Here is a 20,452-nt window from a genome sequence, read left to right as displayed (position 1 = left end):
GAGACTATGTTTGCACTGGATTTGTTTGTGATCTGCATAGTTGAGATTTTAGAGCTGTTACCTGCAGCTATAGGCAGCTTGGGTGAGTACACCTCACTGTGAGAGCCAGGCTGGCAAACCATGTGACTGGTGACCAGGTGGCTATACAGGATGTCTCGAGTTGTGGAGATGAAACCACAGCCGTGACACACACCATTCAGCGAGTCTGTGTGAACCTTCAAGTGCCGCTCACAGTTCGCCTTAGTGGTGAAAGCCGACAGGCAAATCAAACATACGAATGGACGCTCTCCTAGAGACACATTAACAGACACACATAATTACTTACAAATTGGACATAACGGACACTTCGCTAAAACCAAGCATGTCCATTTCAGCTGTCAGGAAAGTGTCTCACCACTGTGTGTTCTCATGTGGATCTCCAGAGAGCTGGCACTGGGGCAGCTTTTGTTGCACTGCGGGAATGGACATAGCCTCTCATTAGGGTACGAGTCTTTAGGCTTGTCCTGTGGAGGAGAGGCCGAGGTCTGCTGCTTCTGTCTGCTTGCACAGTAGTACATAAGATGGGCTTGGAGATTTCTCTCACTCCTGTACCAGATCCCACAGTCTTTACAAGGGAAAATGTCTTCTGCGCATACAAACACACAAAATACGACATGTAAGAACAATGCTAACAGATGTTGGATAATACAAATAAAACTTTAATTAGTTAGAAAACTCAACAATAATGTTTTTTATGATATGCTATTTATCCCATTTATGTCCCTGCACCACAAAACCAGTCTTAATTAGTATGGGTATATCTGTAGCAATAGCTAAAAATACATTGTATGGGTCAAAATGATCGCTTTTTCTTTTATGCCAAAAATCATTAGGATAAAGTAAAGATCATGTTCCATAAAGATATTTTGTAAATGTCCTACTGCAAATATATCAAAACTTAAGTTTTGATTAGTAATATGCATTGCTAAGAACTTCATTTGGACAACTTTGAAGACGATTTTTTTTTTTTGCACCCTCAGATTTCAGATTTTCAAATAGTTGCATCTCGGCCAAATATTGTCCAATCCTAACAAACCATACATTAAAGGAAAGCTTTTTTATTCACTTTTCAGATTTAATTAAATCTTATGACTGGTTTTGTGGTCCAGGGCCACATTTATTCTAACTAGTACACTTCATGCATTTAATCATATGTTGAATGTTCAATGTTTAGTAGTGCATCCACTTTATATATAGCCACACACAAACATAATACACACACAATTATAAATCAGAGAAGGCAATCAGAATTGTTCCATCATCTCCAAGGCAACGGGCACAGCCAGTTTGTGATGTGTGCAAGAGTGTGTGTGCACGTAATCGGGCCGATCTGGTGTCAGGGCACATGTTGAACAGGCTATATTTGACAATGGCCGTCACATCCCAATTATCCACCCAGCTAATGCAGTGGGAAGCACAAAGTTGGGCTGATCATGTTTTACCCTTTAGCCCTTTACAGTGTTTATTCACGTCTTCATCATGGCATGTCTATGTCCACTCCCACTCTTCATGCAGTTTAGATATAGCGGAGAGGGCTGTACCAGCCAATTAACTCTGCAGCTGTTGGGGAACTGACACAACACTGCCACCTACTGATGGTGGGCATAAATGACAAGCAACCTAAATGGGAAAGGTGTGTCATTTTTTCCCCATGTCAAAATACTATGGCATTGCTCAACTTAAAAAAAATCATTTTGTTGTTCTGTTTGATGGCTGAACTAATGTCTTTATTTTTAAATGCAAACAAATATGTATCCTATACTTAAACTGTGGTTCAAATTTAGCCTCATTGCCAAATCAAATGTACAGTGTTTCTTTATTTTAACATTTATGACCCTGGACCACAAAACCTGTCTCAAGTAGCATGGGTTTGTTTGTAGCAATAGCCAAAAATACATTGTATGGGTCAAAAGTATCAATATTTTTTAATGCCAAAAATCATTAGGATATTATTAAGTAAAAATCATGTTACATGAAGATATTTAGTAAATTTCCTACCATAAATATATCAAAATTTAATTTTTGATTAGTAATATGCATTGCTAAAAACTTTTTTTTTGCACCCTCGGATTTTCAAATAGTTGTATTTCGGCCAAATATTGTCCTATTCTAACAAACCTTCCAAAAAATTGACCCTTATGACTGGTTTTGTGGTCCCGGGTCACATTTAAGTAACATACAAAACTATATCAGTCAGTAATGATGTAATAATGTACACTACCAGTCAAAAGTTTTATAACAGTAACATTTTTCAAAGAACTGTCTTCTGCTCACCTAGCCTGCATTTATTTATTCGAAAATACAGCAAAAGCAGTAATATTGTGAAATATTTTTACCATTTAAAATAACTGCTTTCTATTTGAATACATTTTAAAATCTAATGTATTCCTGTGATCAAAGCTAAATTTTCAGCATCATTATTTCAGTGTTAAATGATCCTTCAGAATTCATTCTAAGAAATTATAGATATTAATACTTTTATTTAGCAAGAATGCTTTAAATTGATCAAAAGTGATGACAAAGACATTTATAATGTTACATTGTTATTTTAGATAAATATTGTCCTTCTGACCTTTCATCAAACAAACCTGAAAAAAACTCTACCTGGCTGTTTTCATAATAAAAATACAATAACTAATTTTTTTTTTTTGAGCAGCAAATCAAAATATTAGAATGATTTCTGAAAGATCATGTGACTGGAGTAATGATGCTAAAAAAATCAGGTTTGAAATCACTGGAATAAATTACATAAATAGTAAAAATATCTAAAAAATGTACAGTTTTTGCTGTACTTTGGAACAAATAAATGCAGACTTGCTGAGCAGAAGAGATTTCTTTTAAAAAACATTAAAAATGTTACTATTCAAAAACATTTGACTGGTAGTATATTTACTTATTTGATTTTTTTATGTTAATATATTTGTACTTTTTGTAAAAGCATAACTGAATAACTTTAAACCTTGAACGTGCATTGTAATCTATAACGCATTATGCATCACAATTTACGCACATATGCACAAACACGGCTCACCATCCCTAATCACAGATGTAAACACACTCAGAAAAATGCAAGAAACTGTGTAGACATGTTGTGTTTATCAGCAAGCAGTGACTCACTATTAACGACAGCAGTTGCTAAGATGGCAGCCATGCCAGCCTGTTGAGGGAGGAGCTGGATCTCCGAGTGTAGAGCAGCGGGGTACGCAGGCTCCTCCTTCACCCGCACGCTCTGGGTCGCCGCCGACTGATCTACAGCGGAGCAGGACAGTGTTGCCAGAAGTGCATCTCCACTGGACAGCTCCTGTGTCAGCTTACAGAATAACGCTCCTCCTGTAAAATCAAACAGTAACTGTTGGACTCTCCATCCAATAGTGCCCAACAGCACCGTGAGAGGTGCATGAGAGGGTGTTTTGCTGTTGTACCCTGATTGTAGATGGTGCAGTTTGACTCTGCAGGGTTTGAGGTCACAGGAATCTTTTTGAGCCAGCAGTCCGCCTCCTCACACTCCAGAGACATTACAGGCCTCTAAACACACACAAAGAGAAAGAGAAAGAAGGTCAGCCATGTGATTTTAAAAGAGCACAGATTTAGAGCAAGACTCTAGAGCAGGTGCAACACTTTCAGCAAATCTAACACAGAGGTATATTAAAATGAAAGCTATTTATGGTTTTCTCATGTTTTTTTTTTTTAAGATGGATTCATTTGCATCTTTTATATGTATGAAAGGACTTTGTCAATATGCAATTACCTGTCGATATGCTGGAATGATTTGCTTTCAAATCTTAATCCGGAAGTCAAATCCATTATGTGTAAAATACAGAAATAACTTCTCAACAGATAATTTCCCTACAAATATATTTGAGTAGTTTATTTTAAAATTGCCTGAGTGCTATTTTTAAGACACGAAAACTTATGTTTATTTGTAAAATACAATTCCACATTTCAAAATAAAAACCACATACATTTTCCTGTTAAAGAAGACATAAAATAATATTTTTTGAGATAAATAATAATATTGACATATCATATACAAACAGAAATCTAAACTCTTCACAGCAACCCAGTTTAACTTGAAGAAACTGTGACAGAAATATTACTTGATGTAATAATAGTACTACTACTAATGCAATTTATTGTAATTTTTTTTTACAATTATATTTACCAGAAAAATTATTTACCAGAATTTATGTAGCAGAAAAAATTTAAAGAAAAAAATAAATTAATTAAATAGTATTTTTTAATATAAAATCTTTTTATATAAAAATATAAAATTAATTTCATATTTTTTATACTAACCCAGATGATTTTGAGTATTATTATTATTATAATTATTATTTAATGAAACCATTAAAATGGAATCCTGAAAAATGAATGTTAAACAGAATTTGGTAAAAATAAAACTGAATTTAAGAGGAAAAAATATATTTCATAGGAGCTTTAAAATTTTATTTTTGTTCAACTTTTAATAAATTGTAGTTAAATTGTGTAAGTTTCATGATTCTTTTTGATTAATACAGTTTAATTTAACCATTGAAAAAAAAAAATTGAACAGGAAATCCAGAAAAATTGAAATGGGAAAAAAATGGAATTTGAAAAAATAAATAAAATGGAATTTGGGAAAATCTTAAATGGATTTCCTAGAGCCCTATTATTGCCTCAGTTTATTGGAAGCAGTATATATTACAATTCTAACTGATAAGACAAAAAAGCCAATAATTATTTCATGTTAATGGTAATTCTGTGACAAATTACTAATGTTCTTGAATAAATTTAAATGTAAAAATATGCAATAAACAAAAAAGTAGAAATCAGATCATGTGGAATTAGACACTGCCAAATGTAAATCTAAAAGAAAAAAAGACAAAAAAAAATCCATTAATATAATATATATTAACAATATACATAATGGTGAATAATTAAAAAAATTTCAATTTTTTTTGAATAATTAAAAGATTTCATAGGGTAACACTTTAGCCACTAAAAAAAGCCCTTTTTGTTTGACCACTACTAATTTCTTGGCTTGATGTAGTCTGTTCCCATACATTTTCAGCTGTCTATTCACTACAAAACTGCTTTTGAATTGCACTTTCCAAGAGACAACCACCTGTTTATCTGCGAGAACACTGTGACATTTTTTTCAGCTTAAGAAATGGCTTTATGTTGTGTTCAAAGAAATACAAAAAGCACATTCACATTTAATCCCTTCTTCCTGATACCATGCCATTAAAATTCAGCATCCAGCATGCCTCTTTTAACTTTCAATATCATATAGAACTAGAACTCCTGACCAATAAATAGTTTTTAATAATTTGGCTTTTAAAAGGGTAAAAAAAACACAAAGACCTAGGGGACAGGGTAAGAAAACCTGAAAAACCCCAAGAAAGCCTGGAGGTTGGTAAGGGAATATCATGCGGGTACAGCAGATCCATTTCAATGGAAAATTTTCCGCAAACCCACCAAAGTATGCAAAGATGGAGGTGTGTAATAGAAAGCTGGCAAATATCCGAATAAACACACCTGGACTTTTTCGCACAATCGTTTCATTGTTTTGCCAAAGCATACGTTAAACGGTTTATTAGGAAACACACCCAATTCAGAATGACTGATAAACTTGGTCTCAAACCAGCCATAACAAAGGCATTTTATAAAGCTGATAACAAACAGAAAGGTTGATTTTCAAGCTGAAATTCACAGAAGTCTCTTTTAGGTGACTGATCTGTTCCACTAGGTGGCAGCATTTCAGCAGAGCCAGTTCAACAACAGCCTGACATTTAACGCTTCCCTCTCGTTCATTCACTCGGCTACACTAAGTTAAAGACTTGCCCTTGGGGAGACTAGTCCTTCTATCCCTGACATGCTACCAAATCAAGTTTAAAGACAGGAGAAAATGAAAAGACATTAGTTCAAGTGTGTAACGGAGGATAAAAAGCCACCAGTCGAGAGGATGAGGGGAAGAGATGGGCCGCAGAGGAGGACAGCTGAAGGGTTTCTTTCTAATTCTGTCTGTTCTTGCCTGAAGATACAGTCCGTATTGTATTTCATGGGGAACTAGTGCTGATAAGGAGATAGGGCTCCTTTTGTTTTAATTTGAAACCCAATGCTGGAGCCGTCTGTGGCATAAGTGCTGCGTGCTTCTGCTAATTTGTTTCAGACTCATTTAACACGACTCGACTTTAAGCTTCACAAAAGGAGAGGGCAGCCTGGTCAGCCCTCGCCTTTGACAAAACACTTCCAGACAAACGCGCTCTCTAATTAAACACACACACACACACACACACACACACACACACACACACACATATATTGACACACAGACAGATCTGCATGTGCAGATGCACACGGGGAGTAAGTGAAGATGTAAACGGTTGTGACCCGCTGTCAATAGCGAACAGGAACCGGTTCAAAACGATCAAGACAATCAAATCGGGTCCTTAGTTTTACATGATGTCCTAAATAAAGGAGTGGCCAGGTGACTAGACACATCACAAGTGATTCCAGACAACAAAAGGTAACATCGGTTGTGACGCATATCTTCTAACCGTTGGAAATTTCTTCCTCATAAGTTTATCTGGAAAAGCAAATGTTTTTGCTTCTGAACTCCATGTGGTGAGATGTGAAAAAAACTGTACACTCCTAGTGTAAAATCCAGACATGTGCGGTCTTGAGCTCTTTTGTTGTCCTGTGCAATAATTTTGAGTTGCCCCAGCTCTTCTGTTGATTGGAAAATTGCCAAGAAGCAGTTTTTACTGATGAACAACGAAGTAAACAACATAAATGTGTGCAAAAAAAAAAACATACTTGACATGTATTTTTTGTTTAATTAATCATCTAAAAATCCTTGAAATATTTTGAAAATGTACTTTTTTTTTAAACAAGTGTATTCAGTGTGGAAAAAAATCTACTAGTACAGTAAGACAAAACAATTATATCCACAATACATTCTCTAAAACCAAGTTTAAAAACAAGTGTTGCTTTTCAAATAAATTTAGCTTGTTTCTTGCATTTTAAGACATTGAACTGGAAGACAGAATCATTAAAAACTCATTAAGACACCATTTTTTGCTGTGTACCTGCCAAAGGTGGGTAAACTGGAAAAAACTTAGGCCATCAAACTGCATTTCTCAGTATTAAAAATGTGTGTTCTGGAGAAAACAAAACAAAATTTTGGTATCCAATCATTTCTAAAATTTCTAGTGAGGAAAAAGCCATTACACGCCACATCCATGAGGGCCAAACCATCATTCTTACAATTTAATTTAAATCATGTAATGTTACTAATAAACTGCACCCCTCTACACACACATCGTCAACTGAAAGGCCATTGGCTAGTAAATTTTTTATTTTACTCGCCAGACTGACATACTATATTTAATGATAGAACTTTAATCATCAGGATTTAAATCTTGGTGACCATGTATGAATTCATATTTGTGACCCTGGACCACAAAACCAGTCATAAGGGCACATTTTTCAAAATTGAGATTTATGCACCATCTAAAAGCTGAATAAATACGCTTTCCACTGATGTATGGTTTGCTAGCATAGAACAATATTTGGCTGACAGACAACTATTTGAAAATCTGGAATCTAAGGGTGCAAAAAAATCTAAATATTGAGACAATCGTCTTCAAAGTTGTCCAAATTAAGTCCAAATTACTAATAAAAAATTAAGTTTTGATATATTTACAGTAGGAAATTTACAAAGTATCTTAATGGAACAAGATCTTTACTTAATATCCTAATGATTTTTGACATTAAAGAAAAATCATTAGTTTTGACCCATACAATGTATTGTTGGCTATTGCTACAAATATACCTACTACTTCTGACTGGTTTTGTGGTCCAGGGTCATTTTGTCATATTACTACTAAATTTAGGACTGGTGGTGGTGCTTAAGATATTGTTGGTCATCATTCTGTAAACAAAAGGGGGGGGAGACTAACAATAATACTGATGAATTTATAATAATACTATGAATTCCACTACTAATAACAATATAAAACGCACTGAGGACTAATGAGTTTCTGAGTTCATGAATATTAATTACATTGTCTCATCACATTCGATCGAACTGATTTGCTCAAAACAAAATGGGGACGATAACAGGTGAGCGCCAGCCAATGAGATCGCCATTTGCTCATTAGTCCCGCCCACTAATGGAGAAACCGGCAATATCTTATGGTTGTTCTTAAAATCTGAAGAATTCCAAATGAACTCTGTTATTTTGACAGGAAAATGCAACATCCCTGATTCTTTGCGTGTGAGAGAAACAGTGCTTTTGGCAAAGCGACGAGTCGCGCACTTTCGCACTTTTTAGAGTTAATGGTACATCAAATACAGGCGATGAATTGAAAAATAGCATAGATCGCTTGACGGAATGTGAAACGGAAGTGTTTGGCGAGTGCTAAAATATATCTGGTCTAAACTTACACTTAGCCTCCAAATCACACTGGGGAGTAAAATTTATGAATTTATTAGCCAATGGCTAATGTTAGACATAATTTAGTCACCCAGAGTGAAGATTCAGTCGCATATGAGTGGTTTACTCGCATTGTAGAGGGTTAAGTTACCAGCCAAATGAAGAACAATTGCTTAAATGTGACCCTGAACCACAAAACCAGTCTTAAGTAGCACAGGTATATTTGTAGCAATAGCCAAAATACATTGTAAGAGTCAAAATTATTGCTTTTTCTTTCATGCCAAAAAATAATTAGGATATTAAGTAAAGATCATGTTCCATGAAGATATTTTGTACATTTTCTACCGTAAATATATCAAAACTTAATTTTTGATTAGTAAAATGCATTGCTAAGAACTTAATTTGGACAACTTTAAAAGTGATTTTTTTTGCACCCTCAGATTCAAGATTTTCAAATAGTAGTATCTCAGCCAAATATAGTCCTATCATCCAAACCATACATCAATAGAAAGCTTATTTATTCAGCTTTCAGGTGAAAAAATGGACCCTTATGACTGGTTTTTGTGGTCCAGGGTCACAAATGTATCTGAACATCATATAATACTACTCGCAAATCAGGCTTGAGTTGAAACCAAGTGTTAAAATGCCAAATGACTCAAAGTTTGAAAACAAGATGCATTCTTCTTGAAACAAGCCTGAAAATGCAAGCAACATGTCATCATGCCACCTCTGTTTGGGTGCTTGAAAGACAGCGTGAAAATTAGAAAGAAGACTATCGTATAGGAAGTACACCACATGTTTTAGAGTGTAACCCTGGTGTTGGTGAATATACCCCCCACCCCCTGACGCATGAGGAACTAGGGTACTTTGAGAGCGGCGCTTTAAGCCCCACCGAGTACGGAGCTTTGAGGAACAGTCTAAGCCCCCTCGTCCGAGCCCTGCTCCCTCATGAATATTAATGACGACGGCCGTGCTTTAATCTGCCTGATCCCCGCACTGCTGCCGCCGCCCTGATAGCGAATCTAATTATTTGGTCTGATATTAACCAGCCCCCTCCCTCCCTCCCTCCTCCTTACACGTGCACGCCATCAGGAAAAGAGGTAGATGCACCTTTCCACGTACACAAACACACTTGTGCACCACCATCTTCATACCACAAGACCTTAAACACACTTCCACAGTCAAGCCTGGTGTGTGCAGCTCGCAGCGTTATCGTTTTTAAAAACACCCTCCTCTCGCTCTGATAAAAGTTGAATGCAAATGATTCTTGGACGATTTTCGTGTCTCATTTTGCACGTCTCCTTTCTGAGAAAAAAAAATATATATCTTTCGCCGCCTGCTTTAAAGAGAGAAACAGGACCGTATCTCTTGGTGACCCTACAGTATGACCCCTCGAGTCAAATCCATCCAGGTTTATGGAGCCAATTAAAACCCATCAAATTGACTGAACTCATCTGCAGGCAGTCAAAGGACAGGCCGGTCTTTCTGACATTCTTAGAAGTCATTTGTGCGTCTCTGGAACGTACACTCCATATGCTTCACATGTAAATGTTTAATGCAGTGTGCAAACATACTAAAAGCGATGCTCATTATGATAGCGTGGAACAAGGTTTTAAAAGGTGTTTGCCCAAGATATGACAGTATGCGTCTTACAATGCGTAATCCTGCAGTTGTCTGTGATGCAATACTTGTAAGAAGTGGAAAAAAAAAGCTGTGGTGGGTCATAAAACAGCCTTTGTTAACAGAAGCGCCCACTCAGTGTTAATTGTCTCAGTGCACTGAAATTGCTGAAGAAAAGTGTTTGTTGACTTTGTGATAATGAATATGAGATGGAAAAGATAAATCGCCAGTAGAATTCAACAAAAATATAAGACAAACACACAAAGAAATAATGGAAATAATACTTTTTCCTGTTTTTTATTTTAATATATTTTAAAATTTAATTTATTTTCTGTGAATTTTCAGCCACCATTAGTCCAGTCTTTAGTGTCAAATGATCCTTCAGAAATCATTCTAATATGCTGATTTGGTGCACAAGAAACATTTCTCATTATTATCAATGTTGTGATGCTTATTATTTTTGTGGAAAGAAATACTTTCAGGATCCTTTGAATAAAGATTTTCCACCTCTAATCTACATATAGTGGACTTCAATGGGAGCCAAAGGGTTGAAGGTCCAAATTACAGTTTCAAATCCCAGCCGAGGAATAAGTGTTCTAATTAGCAAAACCATCTATCATTTTAAAAAAAACAACAAAAAAAAAACATATATACTCTTTAACCACAAATGCTCATCTCGCACTAGCTTGGTTTCATGCATTGAGTTATTATGTTGGAAAGGTCACACGTGCAAGGCGAGCATTTGTGGTTAAAAAGTACATAAATTTGTATTTGTTTTTAGAAAATGACTGATTGTTTCACTAGATAAGACCCTTACCCCTTGGCTGGGATCATGCAAAGCCCTTTGAAGCTGCATTGAAACTGCAGCTTGGACCTTCAACCCACTGATCTCCATTGAAGCCCACTATATAGAGAAAAATCCTGCAATGTTTTTCTCAAACACCTTCATTTCTTTTTGACTGAAGAAAGAAAGACATGAACATCTTGGATGACATGGGATGAGTAAATTATCAAAACAATTCAAATTCAGGAGTGAACTAATCCTTTAACCTAGTATTACAACTTACATTTGTACAGACAATGAACTTGAACTTGAAGTTAAATGCTAGTAAGAATGTTCAATTGCAATGTACTGTATGTAGTGTAACAGCTAAATCTCTAAAACACAGAAAATTAAAAAAATGTCTTTAGCAACTGACATAGAATTTGGTCTGATACGATTTTCATAATTTCGGACATAATCAACAGGACCATAATCAGGAAATCTGGGCCTCTTTTCTGACATAAATTACATTGAATTCATTATACTGGATCCTACATGAATTCTGCTGGAACTGTTGCAGGCCCATTCAGTTATTAACATTATCAGTCACAGCCCTGATTGAACTAAAATATTATGGATTAATAGTATAGCAACTTCATTCAAAGTACAATGGACATTAAAGGAGTAGTTCACTTCCAGAACAAAAATGTACAGATAATGTACTCACCCCCTTGTCATCCAAAATGTTCATGTCTTTCTTTCTTCAGTTGTAAAGAAATAATGTTTTTTGAGGAAAACACAATTAAAAAAAAACATTTTAGGATTTCTCTCCATATAATGAACTTCTATGGTGCCCCCGAGTTTGAACTTCCAAAATGCAGTTTAAATGAAGCTTCAAAGGGCTCTAAACAATCCCAACCAAGGAAGAAGGGTCTTATCTAGCGAAACAATCATTTATTTTCTTAAAAAAAAATTTCAATTTATATACTTTTAAGCACAAATGCTCGTCTCGTCTAGATCTACATGAACTCTGAGTATTCCGGTTCATGACAGTTAGGGTATGTCGAAAAGCTCCTATCTTATTTTCTCCTCCAACTTTAAAATCATCTTACATTGCTGCAGAAGTACCAACCCAGTGTTTATGAAGTGAACAAGCAAAGGAGGTCAAACGCCCTTTACGAAAAAAGGTAAAACAGTGATGTAGGATGTTGGAGAAGAAAATGAGATGGGAGTTTAACTGTCATGAACCAGAATACAAAGAGTTCACACAGAGAAAGACAAAACGAGTGTTTGAGGTTAAAAAGTATAAAAATTGTAAAAAAATTTTAGAAAATAACCAACTGTTTCACTAGATAAGACCCTTCTTCCTCGGCTGGGATTGTTTAGAGCCCTTCAAAGCTGCATTTGAACTGCATTTTGGAAGTTCAAACTCGGGGGCACCATAGAAGTTCATTATATGGAGAGAAATCCTAAAATAGTTTCCTCTTTTCGACTGAAGAAAGACATGAACATCTTAGATGACAAGGGGGTGAGTACATTATCTGTAAATCTTTGTTCTGAAAGTGAACTACTCTAATTGATACAAAACAAGTAAATATTGACTACATTTAACACGTTTGTTATAAGAACAACTATGACTAAAACGAAAACTAACACTATGCCCACTGTACAGTATGTCTTCAGAACAGTTATCCTCTTTCTCTTTCTTTCTCATTTTTCTGCTTTTTACTCCAGCGTTATCTTCTTCTGTTCCTGTTTCTCTATCTCCACCTTTATCCCTCTCCTCATCTGTCCATATCCCTCTTTTCATGCTCCGCCACACTCTTTGTCTCCATCTCCTTCTCGCTATCTATTCCTCTCCATATCTCTCCACACATCCCTTTCTCACTTTTCCATCCCCCTTGCTTTCTCCTTCTCCCAATCCTATCCCTCTCTACCCCTCTCTCTCTATCTCCTTTCCACAGGAAATGGTTTCTTTCCCAAAAGGGGGGGGGGGGGGGTAGAAAAGGGGTTCATACTGTCCCAAACAAAGAGGTCAGTGTGTGAATCCTCCAAAAATACAGAGAAGAAAAGGAAGGGCGATAACAATCAGAAACCTTCTCTCATCCGCCTCTCTCACACACATATCCTTTTTTCCCCTCTCCTTTTCTCCATCGTTCTCTTTTTTCAGGCCTCGTTCGCACACATCCAGCCCAACGAACTTACGCACGTGTACTCCTACGTATGAACCCAAAGCACATAGCAGCACATCTCCACATACACATCCCTCCAAGAAAACAGCATCCAGGTGTTATGAGCAGCATGCAAATGACATGTAAAAATGGAAAACTGTGATACTTAAAAAGGTGCGATAAGAGATTTGAAAATGAGGCACTCTTGGAAAGCGGGCTCCTGATCTGCCAGCGATCGGGCTTGGAGATAGGAGAAGGTTTCCTCTCTCCACTCCCCACCCATCATATCTCTCTCTGTCGTTTTCTCCTCCATAAAGCATGCAAATCCAAGTACATGACGATCAAACATTAACCGTACGTCTTTACACGTATCTCAATGTGTGATGTTGTCAATGTGATGTGTGTTGCTGTGTGTAAAATATTAACACAAATATTAAGCAGAACAACTGTTTTCAACATTTATAATGACAAATCTTCTTGAGCAACAAATCAGCATATGTGACCCTGGACCATAAAACCAGTCTTAAGTAGCACGGGTATATTTGTAGCAATAGCCAAAAATACATTGTACGGGTCAAAATGATTAATTTTTCTTTTATGCCAAAATCATTTAAAAATCTTACCAACTCCAAACAAAGAAAATACATTTTGAATTAATTTAACAAAATAAAGTGAGGTATATAATCGAAGACCATTACCACTGAATACAAAAATTTAAAAAGATAATTGCAACTTTTTATCTCACAATACTGACTTTTTTTTTTTCATCTCGCAATTCAGATTTTTTTCAGAATTGCATGATATAAACTCACAGTTGCGAGAAAATAACTACAAGTCAGAATTGCATAATATAAACTCACAATTGTGAGTTGCAAGGCCAGAAGAGCTAGATATAAACTTAAAACTCGCAATTTCAGTGCAGATTAAAAGGACTGTAAACAATCCCATCTGAGGAATAAGAGTCTTATCTAGCGAAAAAATTGTTTTTTTTCTAAATAAAACCAAAAAATTCTATACTTTTTAACCTCAAATGCTCGTTTTGTATAGCTCTGCATGCAATCTGTTCATTCCGGTTCAATACAGTTAGGGTACGTCGAAAAACTCCCATCTAATTTTTCCTCCAACTTCAAAATCGCCCTACATCGCTGCAGAAGTACCGACCCAGTGTTTACAAAGTGAATGTGCAAAGAAGGTCAAAACAGCGATGTAGGACAATTTTGAAGTTGGAGGAGATAATGAGATGGGAGTTTTTCGACATACCCTAACTGTCTTGAACAGGAATACACAGAGTACATATGCGCATGGCAGAGCTAGACAAGACGAGCATTTGAGGTTTAAAAAGTATATACATTTTTTATTTTTTTTTAGAAAATTACTGATTGTTTTGTTAGATAAGACCCTTATTCCTCAACTGGGATCATTTAGAGCCCTTTGAAGCTGCATTTAAACTGCACTTTGGAAGTTCAAACTCGCAGGCACCATAGAAGTCCACTATACAGTATGGGGATAATTCCTGAAATTTTTTCCTCAAAAAACAATTTCTTTACAACTGAAGAAAGAAAGACCTGAACATCTTGGATGACAACGGGGTGAGTACATTATCTGTAAATTTTTGCTCTGAAAGTGAACTACTCCTTTAAAACAAAACAAAAAAAACTGTTTGCCTTCTGGATCACTTTACAGTTCATCCCTGTTTTGTTAAATTCTCATTTTCTGCACAGTCCCTCTACATTGAACATCACCTTTTGATCTTTCAAACTAGTCCGCTACATTTGTGAACTTCTCTGGGAGGAGAGCAGGGAAAGGTCCTCCGAGATGTCCACAGGTGCCAATGTGTGATGCTCTCAATTGGACTCCCATTTGAAGCCTGACTTGCTTCCCCTTTTATCATTATGCAGATAATTGAGAGGGGCAATAATTAAGGGTATTCATGCATTCCTTTCAGGGAAAAGCATGTGTAGCGAGGGGTGACTCTCTGAGATCACTCCACTGACAGATGTAGATAAACTAGAGATTGGGATGAGGGTAAACAAACCCTGTTGGTGCGAAAAAGAAGGGTGGGTGAGAGGGGAAAAAGGAGAGAAGATGAAGAGCGCTCACCTTCACGTGTCCTTTGTGGGGTGGCAAAAGGGGGGGGGCAGGGCTCCCCCAAAAAAAGTGGGCTGGAGAGCAGTGGGTGGCGGGGCTTATCGGAGCAGTTCTCCTGGAGAGATTATTGGGGGATTAGTTGGGACGCTTGTTTCTAAAACATGATGAAAAGGCGCTCGGTGCATGATAACGCTTTGAACTCCCCACCCGCTACCATCGTGCCTTCGAGCGGCGTTCCACGAAATAACAGGAGATGCGAAGCGGAAAGAACAATGGCGACGTGGAAGTGGGAGTCGTTCTGCACTCACTTGCAACTAGCGAATGTTTTTTTAAACACCAAAAGTCTGACTGACAGTTATGCTTGTGACAACAACAAAACTAGGCTATATGAAATCAGTGGCATGTCCTTACATGTTTACTGTACAATAAATACGAATGAGAGCTGACACTACACTGCACTACACTATTACATAATATTATTCATTAAAGGGATAGTTTACCTGAAAATGACTCTTTTATTGATCTTTTATTGTCATTAAATACTCAACCTCATACCGTTCCAAACCCGTCGTTCATTGTTCTGTATAGACAGCAATGCAACTACTACGTTTAATGCCCAGAAAGGTAGAAAGGGATTAAAAATAGATAAAATAGTCCATGTGACATCAGTGGTTCAACCGTAATTTTATGAAGCTACGAGAATATTTTGTGAGCAAAGAAAACAAAAATAACAACTTTTTTCAACACATTTCTAGGCCTTGAACGTGTCAGTTGCGTTGCTGTCTATGCATGGTCAGAAAGCTCTTGGATTTAATCAATAACATCTTAATTTGTGTTCCGAAGATAAACAAATGTCTTACGGGTTTGGAACAACATAAGGGTGAGTAATTATTGACAGAATTTTCAGTTTTGGGTGAACTATCTCTTCAACATTAGGAAACAAAATAAATAAGCCAGAGCTCATTTCACTTTTCCAAATAATTCCTGCAATAACTGGTTTTGGTGGATGTAAATGTATATGGGAAACGTCTTGACGTCTTTTTCCAAAAAATGTGTAGGTACACGTTTCTAGTAACTGTACAGTTAATTCTCATATTGTATTTTCAGAAAGTTTTGGAATATTTGTCCTCTCCCCAAATTTGCAACTATGAAACACAGTAACAATAATTTAATTAGAAGGGTCATATTGACCTATTAAGATTTTGCCTACATCTAGATTGTAAATATATTGTCTTTCTATTTTATAACATTTTTGTTCAGAGGTAAATCAATAATTCATTTTTAACAATATTTCAAGTGTAATTTATGAGATGTGTTGTATTTTGAATCCATTTTTTCATTGTAAAAGGCAAAAATTTGATCATACTGATTTCAAACTTAAGGATTCATTAGTTTGAATATATATTGAACCAAAAACTATCATAACATCTTAGCTGATAATTCAGTATACTTTATTTTTGACAAAACATCTCATGTTTCTGTAGTGAGTGCACATTTTCAGTAGTAACAGTAATGCTTTGGTAGCGATCACATCACATTATACAATTTTAACATACTAAAATACAAAAAAAATTGCATAACTGTACTAAAATGTTGTTTATTTCCCTCAAATATGAGAATTATGTGTTCCCTTTTGTCACTACTGAAACAATGACAATGACATATTTCGGCAGTGACAGTGGTATACATACAAAAACTAAATGTTATGAAATAATTCCCAAAAAGTGTGCTTAATTGCAGAAAAAAGTGACAGGTAGTGACATTCCTTAAAGTTACACAGATTTTTCAGACTTTAGAACACATTTATCTCAAAACGATGAGACCTTTCTCATCAGTTTTGAGAAAGGGGGACACAGGAATATTTCCTCATTATAAACGTATGGGTTTAGTTAATATAAAAAAATATAAATATTTTTTCGGAACTTTTTAAATGAATCAAAAAGATACTTGGTTGATACTTTCAGGACAGCCACCTCCCAATTGAAAGTACTCAATAAATGATTATTTTATATGTGTTAAGCTTACTAACAGATAAAAGAAGGATCTTAACATCTAAGATTTGAATACTTAAATGCTTTTTAAATGTGTTTTTTGGTTGTGGAACAGCAGTTTACATCAATTCTGTAGAATGGCCCATATAAGTCACACAGTCTCTTGGTTCGTTCTATAATCCAAAGACTTTCATATATTTTGAAATGTGTCTTTTTTGTCGAAAAATATCCTTATAACATTTATGTATAATTTGCCTAAACATGTAGTGTACCATAGGCAGCACATGAAAAGCAAATAGGTATACGTAGGCGTAACTGTATTTTCTTTAAAAGTCAATGGGTGTGTGCATAACGGCTATTTCACAAAAGCTTCAAAAGTAGCTCATCCAATCAGATTTCGGAGCTAAACTAACCTTCTGGAAACACTGTGATGACAGTTCGTACAAACTTTTCCAGTCTTTGGGTTAGCAAAGACGCAATCAAATAGATAAAGATGTTACGATGGTTTCAGAGATGCAAATAATAAGATTTACATAAAACAGCCACCCGAAAGTCATAATAAATACTAAAGAATCTGTTGGAACAGGACAGTTATCATGGATTACATAATCAGCTTCTCATAACGTCTTAAACGTTACAAACTCCCACAAACTCCTCACACGCGTAGTATGACCAAAACAAATGTGACCCTGGACAACAAAACCAGTCTTAAAAATCAGTCTAATTTTTCTTTTATGCCAAAAATCCCTAGGATATTAAGATCATGTTCCATGAAGAACTTCCTACCGTAAATGTTTTGATTAGTTTTTGATTTGGACAACTTTGAAAGGTGATTTTCTCAATAGTTGATTTTTTTGCACCCTTAGATTCCGGATTTTCAAATAGATGCATCTCGAACAAATATTATCCTATCCTAACAAACCATACATCAATGGAAAGCTTATTTATTCAGCTTTCAGACAATTGACCCTTATGACTGGTTTTGTTGTCCAGGGCCACAAACACAATTGGGTATGAAAGTGTATTTGGAAAGAATACAATATCACACTTTGCTTTAACCCAATGCATCACGACAGAGACTGAGAAACACACAAGCACAGCCGTGACAGGACAGACCCTGACGCCCAGTGACCCCAGCAGCTCCAGACTCAGGAGGATGTGGAGGGACGACGAGAGATGCCGTAGGAATGTGAGATTCGACACACTATCTCTGCCAGATACACACTCCTTCAACGAAGAGATAGCGGAGCGAGAGCAAACGCGATAGAATGCGAATGTGAAAGTTCTGAGCCGAAAATCATCAACAAAGCCCTGCCTCGATAACAAGATTTTTTTTTTTTTAAAGAGAGAGAAAGAGGAAGGGAGAGAGATTAGGAGGAGGTGAAGGAAAGGTGCAGGGAGGGGAGGGAGCGCTGGGTGCACGGCCTTAGAAATTCTCATAATAAATGAAATCTTAGAAATGAGAGCCTATCAAGTAGAAATCAATCACTGGGGTTTGTTGTCCAAGAGGATGGCGCCACGCTGAGATAAAAGAGAAGCGTCCGTCTGGGGGGTGTGTGGGGGGGTCTAGCCAATCTCGTGCAGGAACGGCCGAGCGCAGTTCAGGGGGAAAAAGATGACACTCGCTCAAGACATGCGTTGCCATTTGCATACACCCATACTCCCATGGATTACTCCTCACTTTGAATCAGAGCAATGCAGACGTCCGTCCACCCATTCATCCTCAATTTAATAGGTTAGCCAAGGGGGTGAGTGATAAATTCATTCCCGCTTTACTGAACACTTGCCTAAACGCACTCAAACCAGTTTGGAAAACGTGCATCATATGCAATATTTCCTATGGATCCATCTTCTCTGGAAATCAGCCAAGCGAGAAACTTCGCCTGTGTGTGTGTGTGTGTGTAAATGTGTACGGGTCTGAGTTATCTCTGAAATGTTTGAGAACATGGTCCGAGCCAGGAAACCTCTCCCAGAGCTGACATCACATGATCAGATGGACCTACACTACATGACTGATACTCTAACACAACATGAGGCTACAGTATTTGGTAACATGTCCACTGATATTACTAATTCAACTGTTATTTTTAACAGGGATATTATAACTGTCATGTCATGAGCTGAGATAGCAATCTTAACCAAACATCCAAAATGATCGCTGACCTCTTTGGCAGGTCCGTCCGTGGTCTCTCCTGATTGGATGCTGCCAGAAAACGGACCCCACACGGTGTCACCTGACAGGTCCCTGAGGGCCAGGACCTTGAAGTCATCAGCGCTGCCACTTAGCATAAGATCATCTGTTTACACACAGACACACAGGGCATAAAAGAGTGTAAATACATCAGGACAACAATCAAAAGCAGGTAGAGCAGGAGGAACCATGGAATCTAGTCATAAAATAGGGAATTTACTGTATAGCGTGAATTGAATGTCATGGAATTTGCTCAATTTTGTATGAATAAATCAAATGTAGATCAGTACACCTAAATCAAAACACGGTATGGACTAGCGTTTGTATATATTTAACCACAAAATACTATTTAAATATGAAATTTTGCATGTTCTACGTGTCTCTGTGTAACGCATGGCACAGACGCATGGTTTCGTTTAGTACACATACTGAAGCGCGTGTGACGCTTGCTGTTTTTTCAGCCTCTGTTATCTCAATATATGAGTATATGAACACATAAACAATCTCGAGAACTGCTCGTTTCTTGTGAGGAAAAAAGGAAACAAAATGATGATAAATTATTATTTCAAAAAATAAATCACTTATTTAGAGATGCTTTTGATTATTAACATTGAATCAAACCATTAAAATTGAATTCTGAAAATTAATGGAAAGACATTTGAGAAAAAAATAAAATAAAACATATTTCATAGGGCCTTAAAAAAAGTATTTTTGTTAAACGTTTGATAAATTGCTGTTAAATTGTGTACGTTTCATGATTTCAATTAATTAGACATGCTTTTTAATTTAACTATTGAAACTGAGTCTAGAAAAACTAAAACAGAAAAAAAAATGAATCCAGAAAACTTTAAATGAAAACAAAAAAATGATGAAAAATAAAAAATAAAACCGATTTCATAGGGCCCTACTACTGCTTCAGTAGGGAAGCGCCAATATTCAAATTCTAACTTTATAAGACCAAAAAAGCTGATAATTATTTCATGTTATGGCCAATAACTGATAGTGGCTATTTAATTTTATATTTTTTTTTTATAAATAAACAGAAACTTTTAATTTTTCTTTTTTTTTTCCCTTTTTCTTTTCTTTTTTTTTAATATTAAGTTATCAGTAACCAGTGAGAAGCGCACACAGCATATTACACATCAGGATCATAACAAAAAAGCCAATAAT

At 36.2% G+C, this 20,452-nt stretch overlaps 1 protein-coding gene across 1 annotated transcript in view; it reads right to left on the bottom strand.

The window, feature by feature from the left end:
* The window catches only part of zfpm1 (zinc finger protein, FOG family member 1), a 111,303-nt gene that overhangs the window by 4,979 nt on the left and 85,872 nt on the right, over positions 1 to 20,452 (bottom strand). Inside the window, exons 4-8 of the mRNA XM_073850422.1 lie at positions 19,255 to 19,388; positions 3,462 to 3,564; positions 3,157 to 3,369; positions 395 to 625; positions 62 to 289 (exon numbers count right to left, since the gene is read on the bottom strand). Of these exons, the coding sequence (XP_073706523.1) occupies positions 62 to 289; positions 395 to 625; positions 3,157 to 3,369; positions 3,462 to 3,564; positions 19,255 to 19,388 (909 nt within the window). The remainder of the gene's footprint in view (positions 1 to 61; positions 290 to 394; positions 626 to 3,156; positions 3,370 to 3,461; positions 3,565 to 19,254; positions 19,389 to 20,452) is intronic.

The sequence above is a fragment of the Garra rufa genome, chromosome 11, assembly GCF_049309525.1.
Source record: "Garra rufa chromosome 11, GarRuf1.0, whole genome shotgun sequence".
In the NCBI taxonomy this organism is placed as follows: Eukaryota; Metazoa; Chordata; class Actinopteri; order Cypriniformes; family Cyprinidae; genus Garra; species Garra rufa.
This window is presented reverse-complemented; position numbering and strand designations above follow the sequence as displayed.